We start from the raw sequence: 18,757 nt of genomic DNA, 5'->3' as shown, positions 1-18,757 counted from the left end.
GCCGTAGTTTGGGGATGCCTGGAAGATCATGGAGTAATCAGCCAAGTTGGCTAGATTCATCTAGAGCCATACTTGCCACTGGATGTAGAAATGGGGTCAGGGCCAGGAGGCTGGCTGGTGGGGTGGAGTAGGGGAAGACCCTGTAATTGTCGGACACCGTATGATCCTGTGTGTTTCTACCTGGGCCCAGCCTGCGTTCACATATTCATGTGGCCCACTCACCTGCTGTGTACCTTGTGTCAAGATTAATTCTGCTCGTCTTATCCATGAAATGACATGGTAGTACCTGCCTTGTTTGGTTGCCATGAGGTTACACAGGATAAAATACTGAGTGTGGGTCCTGGCATGTTGTGGGTACACGCTATGTTTAGTTTTGATGGAATCTGGGCAACAGTAGGTGGGGATAACTTGGGATACTGGCTAGGGGACAAGGCCTAGCAGAGAAAGCTTAGTTCTCCCACTTCCTTCTTTTTTGGAAAAACAGGCCAGACCTTCTAAAAGTGCTACAGGAACTGCTTCTGGGACAACTATGCTTGACAGAGCAGGAAGTTTCTGGAGAACGCCTTGATGGTAAAACTAAGAAGACACCTAAGAAAAAAGGTGAACTCAGACATTTTGTCCAAACCAACTCATTTTCCAAGCCACGTGATGCACTGCAGTTGTCTTGTGAGGCCCAGCTAGTAAAGGCAGGTGGAGTGCCCAAGATTGAGCTGACCGACGCCTCAGTGCAAACTGTGGCCACGGAGGGCGACCTGCTCAGATTCAAGCATGAAGCAAAGAGAGAGGCTTGGGACGAGCCATCAACTAACACTGCACTCAGCGCAGAGCATCGGCCAGAGAACCCGCGCAGGGTGCCTGGGTTGCAGGCTGCTCTCCCTTCTTTCCCTGGTGGGACCAACAGAGTAAGTTTTTCCATGTATTAATTATGTACTTACTTTATACAAACAAAAAACTTTAAACATCACCTTTAATCCCACCACTTTTTCCCCATTTATATGACGAGAATGTCCAGTTTCTCCCTCTGCTTGCACTTACCCTGGCCTCCACCTAGAGCTGTGTGTCCTCTCTGACCTTCCCCTGTCTCCCTCTGTCTGTCTTCCTCCATCTCAGCCCTATCTAATTTATCTATATATTGTGACAAGTATGTGTTTCCCTTAGGAAAAACACACGCGGGGTCATGTTGTTACATCTGTCTGTAGCTTTCTCTTTCATGTTATGAGGAACGTCTTTCCTTGCAATGGCCGCATAAGGTTGCATTGTGGAGATGTCCCCAAATTTATACAGTTTTCATTGTATTGATGAAAATTTGCTTTTGCAGGTTGCAGTCAAACTGTCATAACCTGACTTTAGGGGTAGGGATGAGAACCTAGGTTTTATCTTGTGCAGACTTTGTGTAGGAGAGAGATTATTCTGAGGGCTTCGTCTGCATTCTCTTATCCTGACCATACTCATCAAAGATCTGGAAGCCACATCCAGATCTTTGTGAACCATTGTTAACTAGTGGTTAAGGGGCTGAGCCGGGACTCCCACCATACCTGACTGCACAGCCACACCCTTTCCCTGGATCAAGCTACCTTCCAAACCTGGTGGCATGAAATGATAAAGTCTGGGTTTGTTGAGTGAATGTCTGCATGTTGATTTTCCTTCAGCTTAGATACTGTCTCTAAGCCCTGAAAATGCTATCAAATATGCCAGATGGTCAAAACCAGATTCTTTTAGCAATATTTGATTGGACCCTTATGAAAATCCTCTTGAGGTCATTACTTGGGGTCACGAATCCCCATAGAAGGGAGATGTGTGCTGGGAGAGAAGGCAATAGGTCGTGTTTCTAATAGTGAAGCCTTGAGTGAAGGCTGTTGATATTCTTGTTTCTGATGGGTGTTTTGTATTTGAGAAATCAACTGTACACACTGCTTTATAGCATCAGAATAGAGAATTAAGTTTATTTTCTGACCATTAAATTACTGCTTTTGCACATACAAAAGAGAGTTAGATATATCATTAGCAAAATTGCTTTTGATTGTTTTAAATTATGCACCAAAACTGTAATTTCTAGAAAAGGGTTTTCTAAAGATACCAGTAGAGATTAAAAAAAAAAAAAAAAAAAAAAAAAAGAGAGACAGAGAGAGATAGTGCCATTATATTAATGGTACTAGAAATGCAAATTTGTACAGTTTGGCTAGAATAAAAATGCTGTCATCTGCCCCAGCTCCTTCAGTTTGTACCTGTATATCAGGAAAAGTAGGTGTCTTTTGTTTGTTTGGTTTTTTTGTTTGTATTTTTTATTGTGTGAGAGATGTCATTCTGTACTCAGTAAAACTGGAAAATTGAATGGACTTAATTTCCCCAAATATGTTAAAATATATATATTTTTAGTTTGAAATTATTCTTCTTGCTATGTCTTCCTAAGGAAGGAAACTGTGTTTGTTTATTATTATTTCTAGTATCTGTTAGGAATTGTGCTACTCTCTCTGTGTGTATATATATATATATGTATATATATAATCTCATTTAATTTTCTCAACAAGAATATCACTTTGGTAAGTATTACCTACATTTTACTTGTGGAAAAATACAGGCTCTGAGAAAACTAGCTGGTAAGTGGAGTGATAGGGATAAAAACGAAATTCTGGTTTCAGATGCAGATAGAGATATTATAAAGCTACCTTTTTCTGGGAGGGAAGAGCCCTCCTATCACCACCATGACCTCCAGTCTCTGCAAAGTAGAAGGAAATTTAATGATATTCTTTGTGGTCTTTGGTAGTCAAGGAGTTGAGAATCCTATGGCTTACCTCTTTTAATAGGAGACTCTGATATCCTGTTAAAAGGAACATCATTGCAGCCCGAGGGTGAGACAAGGAGACCAGATATCCTTCCAGTTGTTTAGTTGTAGAGACAAGGAAACCAGGCTTCCTTCCAATTGTTTAGTTACAGACAAGAGGATGGACTTTACTGATACACATGGGTTTGCATCGAGCCTGGCCACTTACCTGCTTTGAGCCTTTGGCAAGTGTCTAACACAGTACCTTGTACATGGTAGGAGCTCGGAGTGTGTGAGTTCCTGTCTCCCTTACATTCCCAAGTAAGAAGTTCCAGTGTGAAGTCTTTAATAATGTGGTAGGTGGGACTCTGTTCAGAGTCCATAAGGTAGCATTTTGTGTGGTGTTATTTTAGAACCAGCGTTAGGTTGACTGACGGCAGTCTTCCAGCTTGAAATTGGCTTTGGCATTTGTGTACTTGCAGACATCTTTTCTGCTGCCGTATGACACACAGATTTGGATCCAGGAATAAAGATTGGTGGAGAGTGAGGACCAAGCAAATGATTGTTATTTTCCAGCCCTCTTTGCTGAGGCATACACCTCCTCCCACGTGGTCTCTTTTGCCATCTCAAACTGTTCTTATCCCCAAACCTGCTCTTTCCTCTTACCTGAAATTTCAGAGCAGAACTGAGCACTGGACCCTGAAGAGTTAGTCTGAGGTCTCACTCTTTTTTTTTTTTTTTTTTTTTGAGGTGGAGTTTCACTCTTGTTACCCAGGCTGGAGTGCAATGGCGCGATCTCGGCTCACCGCAACCTCCGCCTCCTGGGTTCAGGCAATTCTCCTGCCTCAGCCTCCTGAGTAGCTGGGATTACAGGCACGCGCCACCATGCCCAGCTAATTTTTTGTATTTTTAGTAGAGACGGGGTTTCACCATGTTGACCAGGATGGTCTTGATCTCTCGACCTCGTGATCCACCCGCCTCGGCCTCCCAAAGTGCTGGGATTACAGGCTTGAGCCACCGTGCCTGGCGAGGTCTGACTCTTGAACCTTCTTGCACTGTGACATTGGACGAGTTGTTTGGCATCTTGGTTCTTCATCTGGTGGCATCTTGGTTCTTCATCTGGAAAATAAGCATGATAATGTCTCTTATCTTTTGAGTTCTAGGAATGCAGAGTTTTCTTCAGGATTATGGGAAAGAGCCCTTGAAAGCATTTATATGCTAGAATGTTCAAGAAGGGACCCTTCCTCTTTTTCTTTCTTGAGAGACCTCAGTGATCTCATTTCTTGGGTCCCAAATATTTTCTGTTTTCCTCTTGAGTTCCTTCTTCTCTGCTATTTAAAAACCTTAAAGGCTGGGCGCGGTGGCTCAAGCCTGTAATCCCAGCACTTTGGGAGGCCGAGGCGGGTGGATCACGAGGTCAAGAGATCGAGACCATCCTGGTCAACATGGTGAAACCCCATCTCTACTAAAAATTCAAAAAATTAGCTGGGCATGGTGGTGCGTGCCTGTAATCCCAGCTACTCAGGAGGCTGAGGCAGGAGAATTGCCTGAACCCAGGAGGCGGAGGTTGCGGTGAGCCTAGATCGCACCATTGCACTCCAGCCTGGGTAACAAGAGCGAAACTCCGTCTCATAAATAAATAAATAAATAAATAAATAAATAAAATAAAAACCTTAAAAAAACAAACAGCCTTTTTGAGGTTTAATTCACATATCATACAATGCATCCATTTAAGGTATACAATTCAGTGTTTTTTTTTTTTTTAGTCTATTCACAGAGTTGTACAACAATTTTGGAACATTTTCATCATCCAAAAAGAAGCCTTGTACTCATTAACATTCACTTCTCATTTCCCTCCAACTTGTCTACCCCAGCCCTAGGCTACCACAAATCTACTTTCTGTCTCTTTCAATTTTCAATTTGCCTGTTCTGGATTATTTCATATAAATGAAATCATGCCATATGTGGTCTTTGGTGACTGGCTTCTTCCACTTAGCATACTGTTTTTGAGGTTCATTCATGTTGTAGCATGTATCAGTATTTCATTTGTTTTTATTGCCAAACAGTTTTCCATAGTATATCCATATGGATATACCACATTCATTAGTTGTTGCACATTTGAGCTGTTTCCACTTTTGGTTGTTAGGAATAATGTTGCTATTCATGTACAAGTTTGGGGGTGGTAATCTCTTTATTTCTCTTGAGTACATAGCTAGGCGAAGAATTGATGGGTAAGATGGTAACTCCATGTTTAACCTTTTTGAGGAATTGCCAGTCTGTTTTCTAAAGTGCCTGTACCCATTTTACATTCTCAACAGCAGTGTGTGAGGGTTCCAGGTTCTCTGCTTCTTTATCAACATTTATTGTTGTCCTTTGATTATAGCCATCCTAATAGGTATGAAGTAGGGGTATTTTATTGGGATTTGATTTGCATTTTCCTTGGTGACTAATGATGTGGAGCATTTTTTCACATGCTTATTGGCCATACACATATCTCCTTTGGAGAAATGACCATTAGAGTTTTTGCTCATCTTTTAATTGGATTATTTATTTTTATTATTGAGTTGTAATATTTCTTTATACATAGTCTGGATTTAAGTCCCCCTTCCCAGCTTTTGAATGTTTTAAATTCCCCTGTTGAAAGAGACCCCCATTTGGCCTCTTAAGTTATTGTTTATATGTTCATTCCATAAATAGTTGTTGAGTACCTACTATGTACTAGTTTTTATGCTAGAAGCTACACAGAGAGTATGGCCAAGATATGCAAAGCCTCTTAATCCTGGAGCTCACAGGTTGGTGCAGAAGATAGACAAGGAACAGGTAATTGCACAGGTATTTAATTAAAATGTTACTAACGTTCTCTGAGGGGATATGTAGCGGACTGTGAGTGTGTAGTATAGAGACCTGACTTGGTCTTGGATATCAAGGCCCATTCTCTTGAGGAAGGCCTATTTTAGCTGAGTATTAATGAATGCTTTAGAGTTAGTTGGGGAAGTAGGAAGAAGTGAGTGTTCCGGGCAAAGGAGTCGGCATATGCTGAGGTCTTGAGGTGGAGGGAAGGCATTTTGAGGAACCAAGGTCATGGTGGATGAAGAGTAGGGTTAGTGGGAGGTGGTGATAACTCAGGACACAAGTTCTGCAGGACTTTGTAGTTTGTGGTATGGATGTTGACCTTTGTCATGAGAGAACTGGGAAGCAGTTAAAAGAGTTTTAGGCAGAGGAGAGGAGTAGTAGGTTTGTCTTTTTGCTGTAGCATGGAGAATGGCTTAGAGAGGGCCAAAGTGAATGTGTGGAGACCACCCAGGCGGCTGTTGCCATGACTTGAAGCTAACAGCATCTTGGAGTTGGGTGGTGGCAGTGGAGGATGAGAAGGGTTCAAAGAATTGAGAGACATCTTGGGAGTTGGACTTAATGGACCCTGATGAATGGTGAAGGTGGGTGGCAAGAATAAAGGGAAACTTAACAATTATTCCCATGGTTCTAGATTGTGTAGTATATGGCTGATCATGTGATTCACCAAGACAAAGATTGTTGAAGTGGCATGGATTTGCAGTGGAGACTTGGGGATGGAGCTGAAGAGTTGAATTTTCAGTTGACTCTGTAGTGCCATGAGTCATTACAAATGAAGATGTCTGGGATAGGCAGGTTGGGAAACCTGAGCCTGGGAAATGTCTACTGGGTTGGCAGCTTAGTAGCCACCGAAGGAAGGGGTGGTTCTAGTGGACTAGCAAGGGTTGGTAGGCCAGATTAGATTAGGCTGAGGAATGTTTGGGAAACAAGGAAATAGATAAGGAGCAAAATAACATTTCCCGGAAGATCATGTTAGAAGAAGAACTGCCATTTATGAAGCGTCTGGATTGTCCAGAGATACAGTGGACCAGGGACAGGAGGGTGGTGAGGAGAAGCTTGGGCCTTGATGATCAGAGGAGGGACCTGCCAAGATACAAGCTCTTTGACTGGTGGATAGACACAGATGCCATTTTAGGAACCAGAAGTCTGGGCAGCCAGTTCGAATTCCATTTTATAAGCCTGGCATGAGAATGTTGACTGTGCAAGCAAAGGAGGTGTGTTCAAAGTGTGTTCATTGTTGCATATGTGTGTTTTCAGGAGGCTAAGAAGTCCCGCTTGCCAATCCTAATAAAACCATCTGGGTCATCAGGAAATACATATCATCTCCCTGGTACCCAGGAGGTGGTGGCCCAGCTGCAGAACCAGATCTTGGAGCTGCAGGGGGAGCTGAAGGAGTTAAAAACTTGTAATGAGCAACTTCACCAAAAGTTAATTCTGGCTGAAGCAATGGAGGACGGGAGGCCAACGCCCGACAAAATGTTACTGAATGGTAAGCACTAGGAAAAATGTATTCCCTGTGAGCTAGACAAACGACCCGATAGAACTGCTTGAAATGTCAACCTTGTTGTTTAGAATTGCAATAAGTTTGAGTATAAATTTCGTGAATTGCAGTGATTAATCTTGACTCTTGACAAATGTACAACAGAGGGAACACAATAAGGAGAATGAATCCATTGCTTTCATTTTATTCTGGTGTCTGGATAAAAGGAACTTGTAGTGCTCACAGGTCTTGGGAGACATTGCTGCCTTCACTTAGGATGGCCTGCAGATGCCCCAGTTGTGTTTGGCTTTGTCTGTGGCATCAGAGGTATGCAAGTGAGGGTCCACTTCGCAGGGCTCTCTGGAATGGCCAAGCCAACTTGGGGCTAATTCCAAATCTTACTAACCTTGTATCTTCCCCACCGTCTTTGAATCTGCTGGCTCTGCTCTCTTGGAAAGCAAGACAACACAGAGCCCCTGTGTTAAAATGTATCTAAAAAGTTAGAATCCCGAGACTTGGAGGAAGTGCATCTAGTGGCATCCTCTAGTCTAGGACAGTGGTGCTTAGAGATTTTGGACCACTAACCCTCTGAGAACCTGAAGAAAACTGGGGGCCCTCCCACGGCATGATGCAGGTGAGCATATGAGTAGCATTTTACATCATTTTCTCAGGGCTCAGGAATCCACAAAAGTGCATATGTTGACTCCCAATTTTGAACTTCTGTAAGCAGATGGCTGCAGCACCATAACAGGAACCACAAAAGTAATCTTTTATTTGTTTCTTCATTTCTCCTGTGTGCCAGGCACTATTCTAGGCACTGAGGAGAGAGGAGTGAACAAAGCAGATGAAGTCTGTGTCTAGCTTACATTCTTGTGTCTGTGCAGGGTCGGGGGGAAGACAGAAAGCTGATAAGCATATGTATAACGTGAGAAAATAGGTGCCGTGGAAAAGAATGAAGCAGGATTTGGGTGTGGGGAATGTGGAGAAGGAGCAGGATTTGCTCATGTCATGAATGCTTAGAGAGCCTCCGTGGTGAGGTGGCATTTGAAGGGAAATGGGAAATGAGTGCACTAGTCATCCTGGGAAGAAGGAAGAAGGCAAAGTCCCTGGAGCTGCTGTGAGCAGGGGAAGATGGATGAATAGTAAGGAAGCTGATTGTGTGGCTGGAGGGGAGTGAGGAAGAGGGAGAGTCATAGAAGATGATGTCCGGAAGGCGGCACATCAGGCAGGCTCTCAAAGGCCATTCTGGGACTCTTTTACTTGGTAAGATTGGAGACTTCTGGAGGGATTTGAGCAGCAGAGTCACAATCTGACTTAAGCCGTAAAGTAGGAGTTGACAGGCTGGGCACTGTGGCTCACACCTGTAATTCCAGCACTTTGGGAGGCCGAGGTGGGCTGATTACCTGAGGTCAGCAGTTTGAGATCAGTCTGGCCAACATGGGGAAGCCCTGTCTCTACTAAAAATGCAAAATTAGCCAGGCGTGGTAGTGTGTGCTTGTAATCTCAGCTACTTGGGAGGCTGAAGTAGGAGAATTGCTTGAACCTGGAAGGTGGAGGTTGTGGGGAGCAGAGATGAGCAAAACTCCATATCAAAAAAAAAAAAAAAGGAGGAGGAGTTGACGAACCACATGCTGTGGGCCAAATCCAACTCACTTCCTATTTTTGAAAATAAAGTTTTATTGAAACACAGCCACACCCATGTTTGCATATTGTCTGCTTGCTTTTGTGCTACGATGGCCGAGTTGAACAGTTAGTTACCATTAGAGACCCTATGGCCTGCAAAGCCTGAAGTATTTATGATTTGACTCTTTAAGAAAAGTAGTCCAACCTTTGCTTTAAAGGATTACTTTGGATATGAACCTTTGGAAGGATGGAGTTGTCATTCACTGAGATGAGAAAGACTGCATGAGATGTAAGCTTGAGGGGGACATTTGGGGTCTGCTTTGGACATATGAGATGCCTGTTGGCCATCCTGGTGGAGATATCAGATAGGCAGTTGAAAGACAGATGAGGCTGGAGTCAAGGGCAGACGTTCTTGAATTAGAGATGTAAAGTTAGGAAATAGCAATACACTGGTAGTATTTATAGCTATATGACTTGAAGCCATAGCAGTAAGGTCCAGGAATTGAAACTGGGGCTCTCTAGTGGTTAAAGGGTGGACTGAGCCGGGCACGGTGGCTCGAGCCTGTAATCCCAGCACTTTGGGAGGCCGAGGTGGGTGGATCACGAGGTCAAAAGATCGAGACCATCCTGGTCAACATGGTGAAACCCCGTCTCTACTAAAAATACAAAAAATTAGCCGGGCATGGTGGCGCGTGCCTGTAATTCCAGCTACTCAGGAGGCTGAGGCAGGAGAATTGCCTGAACCCAGGAGGCGGAGGTTGCGGTGAGCCAAGATTGCGCCATTGCACTCCAGCCTGGGTAGCAAGAGCGAAACTCTGTCTCAAAAAAAAAAAAAAAAAAAAAAAAAAAGGTTGGACTGGGAAGACCAGGCAATGAGGTAGGAGGGAGCCAAGAGAGGATGACTTCGCAGAAGCAGAGTAAGGAGGGGATTCGCTGTGTCAGATAATTGCTGTAGGATAGTTAAGACAAGGACTGAGGACTGGCTTTGGGATTTAACAATGTGGAAATCATTGGTGTCCTTGAAGGGAGCTGTCTCCGTGGAGTGGGTGGGGCCTGATTGGCATGGGTTCCAGAGAGAGAATGGAGAAGAGAGATTGGAGACAGCAGGCATAGGCAGCTCTGAGGAATTATACTATAAAACGATGTAGGGAAGGAAGGCAGTTAGGAGCCACATTGTCAACTAATCTCAAGGGATTCAGTGAATCGGGACTGTGGATGACTACAGTAAAGTGGGGTTGTCTGTGGTATAGTCTGAAAGCATGAGCTACAAAGCTGGAATTTTCAGGGAAGAGAGAGAATGATCTAGAATTGGAAGTGAGGAACAAAGACACTTATTGGGAAGGAAATGACCACAAAGGCTGCAGGAGAAGCGGAGTCCTTGGGGGCATCCCAGGTTCACTTGGAATGACGGGGAGAGATGAATGTTCAGAAAGGATATTAATGTTCTTTGGGACTTGCAAATGAAGGGAATGAGTACCAGGGTGCGAGGCTGCATCAGATTTGAGGATTTCCAGAGTGGTTCAGGGATTGGAGATGACTCTGGAGTCTTGGACATACTGTGGTGGTAATGAAACAAGCACCTATTATTTACCGAGTCTTGCTATGTGCTCTAAGTACCAGATCTAATAGGGTCTTCCCAATAGTCCTTTGAGGCAGATACAGTAATTACCGCCATCTTATATTAAGGCACCAGTTTCAGAGATAAAGTAACTTGGCTACAGTCACACAGTGACTAACTTTTCTAGCTAGATGGGAATCGGCCTGCCTAATTTCAAAGCCCACGTTCTTTACTGTTTCACAAAGCCTAGTATCTGATACTACTTGTATGGATTTTATGATGATCCATAGCCAAAGGTATGTTCCATTTAATTTTGGGTTTTCTTTTGGGTTTACCATAGTTGAGGTTTCCAGATAATATGACCTTTGGCAGAATTGCTCTTCCCTTACCACCTCCTTATCTACCCTCTGCTGATCCATTCAGCCATCATCCAGGCATCTTCTCATTCATTCAGTGAACATTCCCTGAGCACCTACTTCGTCTCCAATCTCATGCACTGGGGGTAGGAGAGAAATAAATCAGATACAGTCTCTGCTCCCTGAGAACTCCCTGTCTGGTGGGGGTTGGGAGAGGTGGGTACAGGGTTGTGGGGACCTTCATAGAGGAGAGATTTTATGACAGAGGTAACTTAGCTCAACAGAGTCCCTGGCACTTTGCCATAGCTTGCCATTTTTAAAAATTCAAATTTAAATTTTTTATATTTTGTAGAGATGGGGGTCTTGCTGTCTTGCTCAGGCTGGTCTTGCTCACTCCTGGCCTCAAGTGACCCTCCTGCCTCAGCCTCCAAAGTGTTGGGATTATAGGTGTAAGCCACCATGCTGTCTCCTACCTTGCCATTTGCACTCAATACTGTTTTTAGCTTTTAATGAGACACCAGGCTGCCTCAACCTCAGGTGCTACCTCGACAGTTGCCCAGGAAACCCTAGGGCCTCTCTCTTCTTGGGAAAAATGGGCATGATTTGATAGAATTCATTTTCTCACTCAGCTTTTTGAGGGCCTGGACTTAAACCATTTCAGACAAGCTGCAGTATATTTATGCTTTTTATGTCCTGTTTTGGCAGCTCGATAGATTAATTTTATCTTATAAATTGCATTTTGCCTCCCCAGTGTTTTTATTTTCCCTGTTGTATCTCTGTGTTCTTCTCAGTTGCTTGGCTAAGTTTCAAGTCTTAGGGTTTTATTTATTTTTCTTCCTCTTTGTGATTGCCTGTAGCTCAGTCCCCAGGGGGAGCAGCCTACCAGGACAGCCCAGGAGAGCGGAAAGGAATTAAAACCACATCTGTCTGGAGAGACAAGGAAATGGACAGTGATCAGCAAACAAGCTACGAGATCGGTCAGAATTCAACCCCTGTGTGTATTGAACAGGTTCCATGCACCAGGCACCATTTGGGATGTTTTATCTAAAAATTATTACTAAGCCCGTAGTAGCCCTCTCGAGGCATTATTATCATTCCAGTCTAACACATGGGAAGCTGAGGTTTTAGGAAGTAATTGACCCGGGGTCGCCGAGCTGGTAAGTAGGGGAAGAGTTAAGGTAGAGGAGGATGTCAGAGCTCACCCGTCCATGTGTCAGCCTGCTTCTCTACCAGGCAGTGGACTGGGTTCTGGTGGTTCAACATGAAAAGGCACAGCCTGCTGTCAGGGACCCCACAGCTCAGAGGAGACCACCGTCCCAACAGCCTGTCAGTATTCAGCATGGGGCTGCCTGTTGCTGAGGTGTGCTCCATGTTGGTCCGTGTGCCTGGGAGGAGTGGGTCAGAGGAGACCCTGAGGCTGAGACTGGGTTTGTGGGGTTTGCCAGGCAGATCAGTGGAAAAGGTGCGGAGATGTGGGTGAGGGCACAGGCAAGTTATATTCCTTTCTTTTTAAAATTATAAAGTATTGGAAGCATACAGTAGGCACAAAAGATAATATAACAAATACTCATGATCTCATTCAACCAGAATGAACAAATGCCTACATTCTTATTACATTATATCATCTTTTCCCCCTTCACAATGCAGATATTAATAAATGGTCTTAGGGAGATCTTTTGATGTCTTCTTCATAGTTATTAGTAAAGACTTCTTAACAATCGACAGCTTCCCTTTCCCTGTCAGGACTTCCCTTCATGGCTGAACAGCTTTCATGTTTCGGACTGTGCTTCCAGAACTTTGCACATGAGTTGTGTGTGCCTGAACTTCCACCTCTTAATTGTTGCCCAGTTGAGGCTGGGTGCTGCATGTGACATCTTCACTGCTGTTTCTTTTTCACGAGGCCCTTGACAGATACTTGGGATGTGAATAAAGGATTTCATAGGCATCCTGGCCTTCACACTGAAGGTTAAGAATTAACTCTCTTTGCTCATGCACACTGGTACAGGGGATTCCATTGCAGGAGTGTTATGGTGGGAAGCAGCGTTCAGTGTGTTAGAGGCAGACTGCCAGGCTTTGATGAAGGGCTCTACTGCTTACCTACCCTAAACCCTGAGCTAATTCTTAAGCTCTCTATGCCTCAACCTCCTCTTCTGTAAAATGGGGATACTAGTGATGCCTCATAATTGCTTAAGGAAAGTCCTGAGAACTAATCTTTATTTCCATGAGTGAACATGCTTCTTGCCATGAAGTACAGAACAAATTCCATCATCATAAAGTTGTTACAGCAAAGATGTTTTCCTGTCTTGGAGGGTGATTCACTGGAACAAAGCCTTATTGAGAGATATCTCCCTCTCCTGCTCCCCTTTCTCTTTCTTGTTCAGCCAGAAGTACTTGCTGAGTACATTCTCCCTCTCAGGCCCTGTGCCAAATACTGGAGAAACAGACATGGATGATATGGCCTCTACCCTCAAGGCTCTTATTGACTAGTTATCGTAACAAATTGTGTACAATAAAAATACGGTATTAGGAATGCTTCCTTTAGGTCATGTAGCAGCTGCTTGCTAAAATGAAATACCATATTTTATGATATTTGCATCATGAACAGAGACAAGAGTGTATCTAAAGTCACAAGGAGCAGATTGCAGAACCAGAAATTGGGACATGCAGTCTTAACGAGGATTTTTGTACGAATTCATTTCTGAGAGATCTCCTAGGTCACGCAGTCCGACTCACGTTGTTGCTTTTGTAGCATTTTTCTAGGTGAGCCTTCGCATGCACGCCTCCAGTGGTGAGCGCCTCCTCTGTCTTCGAATGGTTAAAGGATGTTTGTGTTACTTGGATTCCTTCACTATGTGCCAGATACTGTGTTAGGCTTTTTTTTCTTTTTGCAGATATTGTTCCATATAATCGCTAAAAACAAACAAACACACAAACAACTTTTCACAGTGAATGACGTTCTTTCCATTTTACAGATAAAGCTACTAAGGCTCAGAGGGTCAAGTAACTTGCCTAAGTGGCAGAGCCAGAGTTTGAAACCATGTCTTGAATTTCAAAGACAGGTTTTACTCCTACATTCCGCTGCCTCTTAAGTATTCACACAGCTCTCTGTGTTGAGCGGAACTTTCCCTGGGCAGCCAGCAGTGCGGTATTGTGGTTAAGAACAGAAGCTCTGGAGTCAGGCCTGAGCTTGAATGAAGCCTCACTGCAACCATATGAGACATCTCTTTCCACATTTTAGACACGGGGAAACTGAGGCTCTTGGATAGTAAGTCACTTGCCTCAGGCTGTGCAGCCTTCAAAGCTTCATATTCTTTCTGCTCTACCACTGCGCTTCTTAAACAAGTCTGGCTGCATCTCTAAGGGTTTAGCTCTTAATAGCTGTAAGAAAATATTTCCTGGCAGGGCTGTGAGTGAAACACCTCACTAAAGGAGATGTCCTGGCATCTCCTGGAAGCTGTTAGGCATGAAAATGAGAAGACGCTCACGCGTCATGGATATTTAGAATTACTGCTCCATACTCTTGCTTCACAAAGTCTCTCAATATTTCTCAGCACTGACACTGACTTCTGATCTGGGTTAGGTACTGCACCAGATGCTGAGAATGTGAAAATGAAAGGCCACATCCCTGCCATGAGGAAGCGTGCAGTCTGGTGAAGGAGAGAGGCATTCAGATAGCTAATTGCTATGTGAATCAATAAATAAGCCACTTAATATTTTTGCTTTAGCACCCAGCACATAGTATATTTGTCTTGAGTGATATGTACAAGGTACTACAGGACCACGGCGAGTTGTGACTTTTGCATAGTTTGGCAGTGGGCTTGCAGAGGAAGGAAAATTAGATCTGGGTATGGAAAGAGTTCATTAGGTAGGAGTAGACTAGAGGGCTGAGGGTGTTCCGGGCAGAGGGCACAGGCCATGCAAAAGCATGGAGGCATGAAACAGCATGCTGTGTGCAGGGAACCACGATTAATTTTGTAGGAATCTCCATAGTGGTGCCAGTGGAACTAGATCGTGGAAGGTCTCATGTAGATAGATAGTGGGAGTATTGATGAATTTTAGGGTGTGTGTCTGTGGGTTTATCATGGTTAAATTTACTTTTTGGAACGGTCACTCTGAGGAAGAGGATGATGAAGCAGTAAGACGGAAAGACTAGGGCCTTTTTGAGGGAGGCGTGTTAGGCCGCTGCAGTGGTCTTGGCTTGGCTCTGGCTGTGAGGAAGGAGAGAGGGGTCGGATTTTAGTAAAAGAGATACTGACATCAGTGTATTTGATTTTCAGACTCTGATATTTGCCCACCTGATGACCTTGCCATCTTGCCCTCATGCAAAGAAAATCCTGAAGATATTCTGAGCCCAGCTTCAACAGCTACTTGTTTGAGTTCCAAGAGTCAGACTTCTGTTAAAGTCAGTGTGGTGGGGACTGATCAGTCAGAGAGCACTGATACCTCAAATGAGGCAGAATACTTAAAACAAAAAATCCATGACTTGGAAACTGAGCTAGAGGGCTACCAGAATTTTATATTTCAGCTTCAAAAGCACTCCCAGTGCAGTGAGGCCATTATTACAGTTTTGTGTGGGACAGAGGGGGCCCAGGATGGCTTGAGCAAGCCCAGGGGCGGTTCTGATGAAGAAGAAATGACCTTTTCAAGTTTGCACCAAGTGCGATACGTAAAACACATGAAAATCCTCCATCCGCTGGCCCCAGAGATGATGGACGGCAGGACGCCAGAGAACCTCAAACAGCAGCTGGAGGAACAGGAGTACGAGCTGCAGAAGGAGCAGAATTTGAACATGGAACTCCTCAGTGAGATTCATAATCTGCAGAATAAGTTCAGAGATCTCTCACCTTCCAGGTACATTCCACCTCTGCCTTCTCCCCGTGGGAGCCCATGAGCTAAAAGAGAATGCTGCTCTGTGATGGGTGGAGTGTGTTCTGGGTAGGGCTTGGTGGTGAGGTTCAGGCAGGCAGGTCCTGTGGGGAAGTGAGAGGTGAGGCCACAAAGAAGACGAACAGCGACCACACTCTTGAACATCAGTTACGAGTCTTGGATCCTCTAAAAATTGGCAGGGCAGGTTTCACCCTCCTCAAGTTGGGGGCTCAGGGTAAAGGTTTCATACCAGTCACTTGGTGAGTGATAGTGCCTTTGCTGAACTGCGGTGTGTACTCCTGGACTCTGTTACTGGCTTTCACTGTGCTGTGAAACTAAAGCGGATGTCTAGGCAAGGTAGGAGGAATATAAATATTTTCCATATCTTTACCTTTTAAGGTCATCTTAGAGAATAAGCCTGTGTTGAAAGAGAAGAATTCTTAGGTCATGAAGATAATGCTTTATGGGCATAGATATGTACAGTTTTGCTTCATGAGATATGGCAAAAGTGGGATCATTTGTAAAGATGACCTTCATTTGTCACTAATTTGAGTCACACATATTGTTGTGAATTGTCAGGAGCCAGGATGAATTTTTCAAGACTTCCCAAAGCAGTGAGATTGAAGGAAGCTTATAATTATTGAAAGGCTGTTGTCTCAGGTCCCTGGTTGGCACTTTTCTTATCTAATCCTCAAAATCACCTGAAATGGAGGTGTTCCTAGACTCGTTTTTGTAGATAAGGAAACTGAGCCTTAAAGCAGCTGCTGTCACTTGGCAGAAAACATTCACAGAGCTGGTCGGAGCCATTGCCAGGGTTTAAGCCCACATTATCCCACTCCAATACCCCTGTTTCCTCATGTTACTCATGAGTTACCCCTGTTACTCCAGTACTCACATGATACTGGCCCCCACCTTTAATCACAGTATCATGTGATCTGCATGTGCACACTCTGTATGGAAGGTGACCGACTGCCAGCCCATGTAGTGTTGTCATTTCCGGGAAGCAGAAACATAATGTTGAACCGAAGTGTCAACATCTTTGCCAGGCTACTCTTCAGTACAAGGTTATTGTGGCCAGTTTACACGAGTGACCTGTGTGTTTCTCGGTGCCTTTCCCTAATGGGCACACGTAGGAAAAGGTGGCACATGGTGGTAAGAAAGTAATGTTGCATAATGAGCTTTGAAGTGACAATTATGTTTGAATCCGAAATCTTCACCACTTAACTAGCTTTGCAGTCAGTTTCTTCTTCTGTAAAAGGGGACATTCATACATTTGTTGGAAGACCGAGAGGATCAGATAACATATAAAGCACTGAGTTCAGTTACTGACAGGTCCTAGACCCTCAATAAATGGTAGTTAGCATCATGATCATTCGCCGACATCTCATTCGGGAGGAGAGAGTCCCATCTTTTTTTCCTTGCCGTACACTTAATTTTTATCACATGTCATGAGAATTTTTGGTGGGTCCTCTGACCCTTGGGGCTCTTGTTTCTACAATTCAGAATAGTATTTTTAAAGAGTATGTGGAAACTAATTGTTCGCCTGAGTCCTTGCCAATCTATACTTTAATTGGGGGCTTTATAAGGTTAAAAATGTTGCAGAAGAATCTTTGTTCCAGCATTTGTTGGCTGTGTGAAATCAAAGAAGGAGTGACCTTGTGCAGTTTCAATTTTTCTAAAAGTATATATACTTGTACAGCTGCAGGCTTTTAAAAATTGTACTCTGTCATTTTTCCAATTAGTGTAAAGGTCACAAAAATTCAATTCTAAAATGGTCCAAGTATTTTCTTTCCCATCTTTTATCAGATACGATTCATTAGTTCAGTCCCAAGCCAGGGAGCTCTCCCTTCAACGGCAGCAGATTAAGGACGGCCATGGCATCTGTGTCGTCTCCCGTCAACACATGAACACCATGATTAAGGCATTTGAGGAGTTGCTGCAGGCCAGCGACGTGGATTGCTGCGTGGCTGAGGGTTTCCAGGAACAGCTGAATCAATGTGCCGAGCTGTTGGAGAAATTGGAAAAGCTATTTCTCAATGGTAAGTAGGGTGAGGTACGTGAGTCCTAAGACATCAGTAATTGACCCAGGACTTCTCGGAGAGGCACAGGAGGAGCTGACTCCTTGGCCTTACTTATCTCTCACCCCTTGAGGTGATAGTAGAGCCACACTAGGCACTGCTTCCTTCCAGTGACCACTTCCATGTGGCTTGTGGTTGGCACGGTTACAAAGCAGGAGTCCAGTTTAGATGCCTCAGGGCCAGGTTGGCGAGGTACATGAGTGAAGCCAGCCAGGAGGCGCTGCCTCTCAGCTCTGGTCACATGGTTGCTAGTTCTTTATCTCACACATTTTCCAGAGAAGATGGGTGTGTGAAAACTCACGTGTTTTAAATGTTGGCAACCAGAAAATCCAATCAACCAAGCCAAATTTTTATCAGTTACAAAGTATGTCAGAGAGTTTAAAAGTATATCAGAGAGTTAAAGATGGCCAGAAAGAATGGGATGAAAGAAACCTTTGCTATGTGCTAGGTAAAATTTTGTTTTGAGACTACAGCAAAGAACTCCCATTTACTGTGCACCCAGTTTCATCAGTTGTTAGCATTTCCCACATTTCTTTTATCTTTCCCTGTCTGTACACACATGAGCACTATTATCTTTCTGAGCCCTATGAGAGTGGATTGATGCTATCATGTTCCTTTCTTCCTAGATAATTTGGGGAATAGTTCCTCAGACCAAGGATATTTTTGTACATAACCATGGTATTGTTACCACAATCAGAAACAGTGTTGTCTAATATACTATTATCTAATATACAGCCTATATTTGAATTTTTGTATTTGATTCACTAATATCTTGTATGACAGTTTATTCTGGATCCTGATCCTGATCCAGGATCCGGTCCCCACATTACATTTAGTTGTCATGTATCTCTGGTCTCATCTGGAGTAGTTCCTCACCCTTTCTTCTTTTCATGATGTAAACCTGCTTGAGTAGTTCAGGCTAGCCCCTCACTTTGGGATTATCTGTTCTTCCCTGATCACTCAATTCATGGTTAGATTTGATTGGTTAGATTTGATTGGCCATACAGTTTTGACGAGAATGCTACATAAGGGATTATTTTGTTCTTATGGTATTTTCTTAAGGAGGCACACAATATCAATCCTATTTTTTGGTAGTATTATTTTGATCACTTCCTTAAGATAATGTCTGTCAGTTTTCTCCAATGTAAATTATTTTAACCTGTGTAATAAATGAGTAATTCATAG

The 18,757-nt window shown here is 43.7% G+C and overlaps 1 protein-coding gene across 1 annotated transcript in view; it reads left to right on the top strand.

Annotated features, from left to right (window-relative positions):
• Positions 1-18,757, top strand: part of CDK5RAP2 (CDK5 regulatory subunit associated protein 2) — a 197,461-nt gene that overhangs the window by 131,762 nt on the left and 46,942 nt on the right. Inside the window, exons 21-25 of the mRNA XM_003925184.4 lie at positions 485-902; positions 6,869-7,100; positions 11,486-11,605; positions 14,906-15,479; positions 17,301-17,533. Coding sequence (XP_003925233.1) covers positions 485-902; positions 6,869-7,100; positions 11,486-11,605; positions 14,906-15,479; positions 17,301-17,533 — 1,577 coding nt within the window. The remainder of the gene's footprint in view (positions 1-484; positions 903-6,868; positions 7,101-11,485; positions 11,606-14,905; positions 15,480-17,300; positions 17,534-18,757) is intronic.

Source organism: Saimiri boliviensis, chromosome 2 (genome assembly GCF_048565385.1).
Source record: "Saimiri boliviensis isolate mSaiBol1 chromosome 2, mSaiBol1.pri, whole genome shotgun sequence".
Taxonomy (NCBI): Eukaryota; Metazoa; Chordata; class Mammalia; order Primates; family Cebidae; genus Saimiri; species Saimiri boliviensis.
This window is presented reverse-complemented; position numbering and strand designations above follow the sequence as displayed.